General features: G+C 51.1%; 1 protein-coding gene across 5 annotated transcripts in view; it reads right to left on the reverse strand.

The window, feature by feature from the left end:
• chd3 (chromodomain helicase DNA binding protein 3) overlaps positions 1-1865 on the reverse strand; it is a 51725-nt gene extending 49860 nt beyond the window's left edge. For 2 of the 5 annotated variants that reach the window (XM_031899554.1, XM_031899553.1), the window contains exon 1: positions 1138-1863. In XM_031899554.1, the coding sequence (XP_031755414.1) occupies positions 1138-1369 (232 nt within the window). In that variant the 5' untranslated portion in view covers positions 1370-1863. Of the gene's footprint in view, positions 1-1137 lie in introns of all 5 variants that reach the window. The other 3 variants (XM_031899556.1, XM_002940828.5, XM_031899555.1) reach the window with 3 other exon arrangements.
• Between the last annotated feature and the right edge of the window lie 6620 nt (positions 1866-8485).

Consider the following 8485-nt stretch of genomic DNA (forward strand, 5'->3'; position numbering starts at 1 on the left):
TATCTTAGTTGGGATCAAGTACAGGTACTGTTTTATTATTACAGAGAAAAGGGAATCATTTAACCATTAAATAAACCCAATAGGACTGTTCTGCCCCAATAAGGGGTAATTATATTTTAGTTGGGATCAAGTACATTTACTGTTTTATTATTACAGAGAAAAGGGAATCATTTAACCATGAAATAAACCCAATAGGGCTGTTCTGCCCCAATAAGGGGTAATTATATCTTAGTTGGGATCAAGTACAGGTACTGTTTTATTATTACAGAGAAAAGGGAATCATTTAACCATGAAATAAACCCAATAGGGCTGTTCTGCCCCCAATAAGGGGTAATTATATCTTAGTTGGGATCAAGTACAGGTACTGTTTTATTATTACAAAAATTAGAATTATTTGCTTATAATGGAGTGTATGGGTGACGGCCTTCCTGTAATTCTGAACTTTCTGGATAACGGATCCCATACCTGTACCTGGATCTTTCCGCCGCTCAGGAACTTACCGGCTGTAGAAAGGGAATCACAGTAACCAGGCAGTTACCATTAAAGTCAATGGACAGGCAATTGTAAACCAGCAGCCCACTTAAGCTGCAAAAGGATGCTGGGAGTTGTAGTTTCAGTTAATAATAATAATACTTGGTGTTATCTACAGGAAATCAATAAAACATAGATAGGAAAGCGGTTATATTTTCCAATAAACACCAATGTGGAAATATTAAACGCCAAATACTATAAAGTCAATCCCTAAAATGGCACTTATAGGAATGAATAGCCCCTAATACATGAGCTGCGCATTAATATTCCCCCCTGTAGTGACCAAGGCACCCGGAGCCCCTCACTGCCAACTTGTAATGAGCGCCTAATAGAAATGGCGCCAACTTCCCCTCCCCGGCACTAACCCCTCTCTGAAAGGTGAAGGGACAGACCGCACCACTGCGAAAGGAGAGAGGGGGGGGGGGTTGAAGTGGACACCAGGGGGGCTGCCGTCATCCTGTCAAACAATAGGGGGACACCAGCCTAGCGTCCCCTTGCCCCCCCCCTCTCCCCTTATGCAGTGAGACAGTCCATCGGTTAATGCCAGGGAGTACTGGGGGGGGCCTTGAAGCCGCCCGGCATTCTCCATTCCCCCCTAGTGTTTACCTGCGGCAGCTGGCACCGGCGGCGTGGAATCGGTTTCAACACTCCCCGGCTCCCTGGAGGCTGTTGGCGGGAAATAGAGGCTGGGGCTGCAATGGCGGCTTGGTGTCGCCTGCTCTCGGCTTTCCTCCTCCTCCTCTTCTTCATCTTCATCCTCCTCCTTCTCGCCGTCCCCTTCTTCGGCCATTTCTTCCTCCTCTTCTTCCTCCTCGTCGTCCCTGAGCGGCGATGACATTGGGCTGCAGCCTCCCGTTTCCCCTCAGCTCAGCCCGGCTGCCTGCTCCGGAGCTCCCGGCCGTGCCCCCAAGGCTTTTAGTTTTCCCCCCAAAAAAAATAAAAAATATTCCCCCCCCAAAATGTCAAAAAATCATAAAACAAATGAGAAAAAACACGTAAAAAAATAAATCACCTCAGGGAAAACAGCAGCATCACTGGGTGTGGGGGGAGGGGAGCAAAATCATTCTCATTTCTTTGTTCAAAATAGGTGATAATGTTCCAGTAGGTTCCCCCTACAATCAAAAGAGATTGATAGAAATATACAAAATATAAATAAAAGGGAGGAGGGGGGGGTGGAAAAATATAAAAAAAAAAAAAAAATCTGGAGGGAGAAGGGGGATTTATTTTTATTCAGATCAAATGGAAAAGTTGACAGGGAACCAAGATGGCCGCCCCTTCAATTATTATATGTAAAGTTTAAAAAAAAATAATAAAATGAGGCTTGTGTGAGATATTTATAAACCTTCCTCATCCCTCCCCCCACCTGAATCACACACAGCAGCTACTCCCCCTTTTATTAAGAGCATTTCTATTATACACAGCAGCCTCTCTCTGGTGCAAAGAGCTGCACAAAATGGCTGGGGGCAGCCGGCAAAGGGAGTCGTCAAAATATATATATATATTTTATGTGCAAAAGGGGACGGTGTATGTATGAAATATGCCTGTGCACAGAGAATGGGGTGGGTGGGGCCAGCTGAGTGTATAGCCGGGCACATTGATTGTGTATTCTCCTCTTATAGCCCCAAATGTGAAGATAAAAACAATTGGGGAGTTAAAATGAATGCATGGTGTTTGCCTTCAGAACTTTGGAGGCACAGAAGAATTAGGGGCATGTTTATTAAAGTACGGTTGAGTCCAAATACAGAATATTTGTATTTTTTATAATTTATAGAGCTGTGCAGTGTCAGACTGGCCCACAGGGATACCAGGAAAAGTACCAGTGGGCCCAGGTGTCAGTGATTCTAACAGTTTGGCCCAGTGTCGGACTGGCCCATAGGGATACCATGTAAACTCCCGGTGGGCCCAGGTGTCAGTGATTCTAACAGTTTGGCCCAGTGTCGGACTGGCCCATAGGGATACCATGTAAACTCCCGATGGGCCCAGGTGTCAGTGATTCTAACAGTTTGGCCCAGTGTCGGACTGGCCCATAGGGATACCATGTAAACTCCCGGTGGGCCCAGGTGTCAGTGATTCTAACAGTTTGGCCCAGTGTCGAACTGGCCCATAGGGATACCATGTAAACTCCCGGTGGGCCCAGGTGTCAGTGATTCTAACAGTTTGGCCCAGTGTCGGACTGGCCCATAGGGATACCATGTAAACTCCCGGTGGGCCCAGGTGTCAGTGATTCTAACAGTTTGGCCCAGTGTCGGACTGGCCCATAGGGATACCATGTAAACTCCCGATGGGCCCAGGTGTCAGTGATTCTAACAGTTTGGCCCAGTGTCGGACTGGCCCATAGGGATACCATGTAAACTCCCGGTGGGCCCAGGTGTCAGTGATTCTAACAGTTTGGCCCAGTGTCGGACTGGCCCATAGGGATACCATGTAAACTCCCGGTGGGCCCAGGTGTCAGTGATTCTAACAGTTTGGCCCAGTGTCGGACTGGCCCATAGGGATACCATGTAAACTCCCGGTGGGCCCAAGTGTCAGTGATTCTAACAGTTTGGCCCAGTGTCGGACTGGCCCATAGGGATACCAGGAAAACTCCCGGTGGGCCCAAGTGTCAGTGATTCTAACAGTTTGGCCCAGTGTCGGACTGGCCCATAGGGATACCATGTAAACTCCCGATGGGCCCAGGTGTCAGTGATTCTAACAGTTTGGCCCAGTGTCGGACTGGCCCATAGGGATACCATGTAAACTCCCGGTGGGCCCAGGTGTCAGTGATTCTAACAGTTTGGCCCAGTGTCGGACTGGCCCATAGGGATACCATGTAAACTCCCGGTGGGCCCAGGTGTCAGTGATTCTAACAGTTTGGCCCAGTGTCGGACCGGCCCACAGGGATACCAGGAAAACTCCCGGTGGGCCCAAGTGTCAGTGATTCTAACAGTTTGGCCCAGTGTCGGACTGGCCCATAGGGATACCATGTAAACTCCCGGTGGGCCCAGGTGTCAGTGATTCTAACAGTTTGGCCCAGTGTCGGACTGGCCCATAGGGATACCAGGAAAACTCCCGGTGGGCCCAGGTGTCAGTGATTCTAACAGTTTGGCCCAGTGTCGGACTGGCCCATAGGGATACCAGGAAAACTCCCGGTGGGCCCAGGTGTCAGTGATTCTAACAGTTTGGCCCAGTGTCGGACTGGCCCATAGGGATACCAGGAAAACTCCCGGTGGGCCCAGGTGTCAGTGATTCTAACAGTTTGGCCCAGTGTCGGACTGGCCCATAGGGATACCATGTAAACTCCCGGTGGGCCCAGGTGTCAGTGATTCTAACAGTTTGGCCCAGTGTCGGACTGGCCCATAGGGATACCATGTAAACTCCCGGTGGGCCCAGGTGTCAGTGATTCTAACAGTTTGGCCCAGTGTCGGACTGGCCCATAGGGATACCATGTAAACTCCCGGTGGGCCCAGGTGTCAGTGATTCTAACAGTTTGGCCCAGTGTCGGACTGGCCCATAGGGATACCAGGAAAACTCCCGGTGGGCCCAGGTGTCAGTGATTCTAACAGTTTGGCCCTGTGTCGGACTGGCCCACAGGGATAACCAGGAAAACTCCCAGTGGGCCCAAGTGTCAGTGATTCTAACAGTTTGGCCTAGTGTCGGACTGGCCCACAGGGATACCAGGAAAACTCCCGGTGGGCCCAGGTGTCAGGGGGCCCTCCTGCCCCTAACTCTTTGGCCAATTGCATGGTCATTCCCTATTTCTGTATGGGAAAAAGAGATGGAAGGATAAAGAAAAGGGACTTGGATAATAAAGAGGCTGAGGGAGGAGAGGAGGAATAATAGTTTAGAAAGTGGGCCTATAGGCCAAGGTTTCCTGGTGGGCCCCTGGCATCTCAGTCCAACACTGGTTTGGCCTAAAGGTGACCATACACGCTAAGATCCGCTCGCTTGGCAACCTACGGGTGGGCAATGTTCGGCTAATTCGGTCGAACGACGGGCATAGGCACAGTCAATTCGGGAAGCCTTTGTGGTCCCCGATTCAACTTAATTTTTAAAACTGCCCGATCGATATCAGGCCAGATACTGGATACTATGGGAGACTTTCCTTGGGCCGGGTTGGAGCTGCAGAGTGCCATTGAGCCCTATGGGAGACTTTCCTTGGGCCAGGTTGGAGCTGCAGAGTGCCATTGAGCCCTATGGGAGACTTTCCTTGGGCCGGGTTGGAGCTGCAGAGTGCCATTGAGCCCTATGGGAGACTTTCCTTGGGCCGGGTTGGAGCTGCAGAGTGCCATTGAGCCCTATGGGAGACTTTCCTTGGGCCGGGTTGGAGCTGCAGAGTGCCATTGAGCCCTATGGGAGACTTTCCTTGGGCCGGGTTGGAGCTGCAGAGTGCCATTGAGCCCTATGGGAGACTTTCCTTGGGCCGGGTTGGAGCTGCAGAGTGCCATTGAGCCCTATGGGAGACTTTCCTTGGGCCGGGTTGGAGCTGCAGAGTGCCATTGAGCCCTATGGGAGACTTTCCTTGGGCCGGGTTGGAGCTGCAGAGTGCCATTGAGCCCTATGGGAGACTTTCCTTGGGCCGGGTTGGAGCTGCAGAGTGCCATTGAGCCCTATGGGAGACTTTCCTTGGGCCAGGTTGGAGCTGCAGAGTGCCATTGAGCCCTATGGGAGACTCTCCTTGGGCCGGGTTGGAGCTGCAGAGTGCCATTGAGCCCTATGGGAGACTTTCCTTGGGCCGGGTTGGAGCTGCAGAGTGCCATTGAGCCCTATGGGAGACTTTCCTTGGGCCGGGTTGGAGCTGCAGAGTGCCATTGTGCCCTATGGGAGACTTTCCTTGGGCCGGGTTGGAGCTGCAGAGTGCCATTGAGCCCTATGGGAGGCTTTCCTTGGGCCGGGTTGGAGCTGCAGAGTGCCATTGAGCCCTATGGGAGACTTTCCTTGGGCCGGGTTGGAGCTGCAGAGTGCCATTGAGCCCTATGGGAGACTTTCCTTGGGCCAGGTTGGAGCTGCAGAGTGCCATTGAGCCCTATGGGAGACTTTCCTTGGGCCGGGTTGGAGCTACAGAGTGCCATTGAGCCCTATGGGAGATGTTCCTTGGGCCGGGTTGGAGCTGCAGAGTGCCATTGAGCCCTATGGGAGACTTTCCTTGGGCCGGGTTGGAGCTGCAGAGTGCCATTGAGCCCTATGGGAGACTTTCCTTGGGCCGGGTTGGAGCTGCAGAGTGCCATTGAGCCCTATGGGAGACTTTCCTTGGGCCGGGTTGGAGCTGCAGAGTGCCATTGAGCCCTATGGGAGACTTTCCTTGGGCCAGGTTGGAGCTGCAGAGTGCCATTGAGCCCTATGGGAGACTTTCCTTGGGCCGGGTTGGAGCTACAGAGTGCCATTGAGCCCTATGGGAGATGTTCCTTGGGCCGGGTTGGAGCTGCAGAGTGCCATTGAGCCCTATGGGAGACTTTCCTTGGGCCGGGTTGGAGCTGCAGAGTGCCATTGAGCCCTATGGGAGACTTTCCTTGGGCCGGGTTGGAGCTGCAGAGTGCCATTGAGCCCTATGGGAGACTTTCCTTGGGCCAGGTTGGAGCTGCAGAGTGCCATTGAGCCCTATGGGAGGCTTAAAAAATCCTGCACTGAAGGTTCAAAGTCAGAAAGGTTTTCCCGCCGCTTACGATCGTTTGGATACAAAAATTTAGTGACTTTTGGATCGCCAATACGATATTATCGTGACTAATACGATTTTTTCGTAAGCATTTTTCGGGACATTTCTGATCATCAGAAGTTATAGTATCTAAACCAAATTTTACCCATTTCGATTCGGACTCATACTCAAAATCGGGATTTGAACTCGTACTTATTAAAAAAATTACGGTAATGGGCGCAGTCAGTTCGGGGACCGAACCTGCCCAATCGATATCTGGCCCCGATTTCAGGCCATATATCAAGCCCATCTTTGTGCCCTTACAGGGGCCGATAAGCTGCCGAGTCTATGGGATCCATATTGGCACCTAGAATCGGCCCGTGTATGGCCATCTTTAGAGTAGAATGGGTATTTGCCCTGGGCCCTCGGCATCTTAGATTTTCGTGCCTTTACATGTCTGGGATGTCCGAACCTGTACTCATTGTTTCTGAATTTGAACTCATCCCATTGACCAAAGTTTGTCCGGGGCGCAAGAACTTCTGCTGGAGGGACATCCCAGAGCTCCATTACATTTTCTTCTCCTGCTCAGTCATACTGCCGGCCTTGGCCCTATGGTCTGCAACCCTGTGTGCACCTCTAGAGGTAAAGCTAAGAACAAGTCAAAAGGGTTGGGGAGACCGCCTCATACGTATACAAATAGACCAAAGGGATTCTGGGAACAAAAAAAAATCCTGTTTACATGGGTTTATCCTATAGGCTAAAGCTAAGCTGATCAGAAAACCCTGCTCTACACTGATGAGCCCCAGGAAGGGCGGTCTGTAGTTGGGAATCTGATCAGCTATTATCCTGGCTTTAGCCTATAGGATAAACCAATGTAAATGGGATTATTTATAGGAGCCTTAAGGAATTTGTTCCCAGAATCCCTTTGGTCTATTTGCATACATATGAGGCAGTCTCCTCAACCCTTTTGACATGTTCATGAGCCAGTTTATCCTAATTCTAAAGGTAACTGCGGAATAAATGCCGCTTAACAGCGAGAGACCTCATTAGACAGCTCGTTAAACCCATTAGAGGGATTTGGCTGCCCTTAGCGGCGTTGCTGGTGGCACGCACGCGTTACATCACTCTGTCTCCCTATGGGGGATTGGGCTCTGAAGCAGTAGGCTAGCAAATTGCTTTACACAGAAGCATGAGTTATGCGCTTGGATGGCTTGTGGGGGTTTTTAATGCGATGCTGAGGGAATTAAGACAAAGACCTTGGCGGTGGTTTGGGTCACAGCAGCGTATCTCGCAGCGTGCCGCCAGCAGGAAAAGCGGCAGATTGAGATGGTCAGAAGGGATATCCTTCCCAGAGGGACATTGGTTATGAGCATGAGTGCGCTTGGCAGAGCAGCTGGAGATGTGCCAGGCTAGCCCGTAGCTAATATTCCCACGCCAGCCTTGTATTTAGCAAGAGTTTTAGGTGTGACGAGGGGTACGGTAACCTCGTTATTCACCGGCCCTGTGCTAAGTGTAAATGTATGATATTTCTCTGCAGTTCCTGCTGGATTGTTCTTAGTACAGAAGATATCTGGCTAGTATAACTTTGAGATCTCCCTGTATAGGCAAGAATAAAATGTACCTGTGCTGGTATCACTTTCTCCTCTCTATACAACAAGGCCAAAACTAGGGGTAGGCAGAAGGGGCACCTGCCTAGGGCGCAACAAAGGAGGGGGGCAGTAGGCAGGTACCTCTACTACCAAGCCGACAGGGCGCCCTAGGCAACCCAGCCATATACCCCTGAACCTACCCCCCCCCAGGTTCGTTGCATAGAGGAGGGGGGTGTTATTGCACCCGCCTCGTAATGACAAGCTGCGTTAGCAATGACAAGGGAGAGAGAACTAAGGGGTAGTAGTTCTTAAGTTCATTACGAGGCAGGTGCAATAACAACCCCCCCTCTATGCAACTAAACTAAGGGGGGTAGGTGCAGGGGCAATCTGGCTGGGTTGTGTAGGGCGCCCTGTTGGCTTGGCCCATCCCTGCTATGAACCTGAGGGGTTACATACAGTTATCGTATCCTTTTGCACAGACTTAGGACACTTAAGGCGGCCATACACGGGCCGATTGTAGCTGCCCATATCAGTCCCTTAGACCCAGTGTGGGACTGAGCCCACCAGAAAATCCCAGGTGGAGGTGGATTCTAGCTGCCGATATGGGTCCCTTAGACCGACTCTGCAGCTTATTGGCCCGTGTAGGGGCACTAACGACGGGCCTGCCCAACAGATATCTTGCCAGATATCAATCGGGCAGGTTTAAAAACTAAGTTGGATCGGGGGCCACATCGGCTCATTGAACTGACTGTGCCTA

Source organism: Xenopus tropicalis, chromosome 3 (genome assembly GCF_000004195.4).
Source record: "Xenopus tropicalis strain Nigerian chromosome 3, UCB_Xtro_10.0, whole genome shotgun sequence".
NCBI lineage: Eukaryota > Metazoa > Chordata > Amphibia > Anura > Pipidae > Xenopus > Xenopus tropicalis.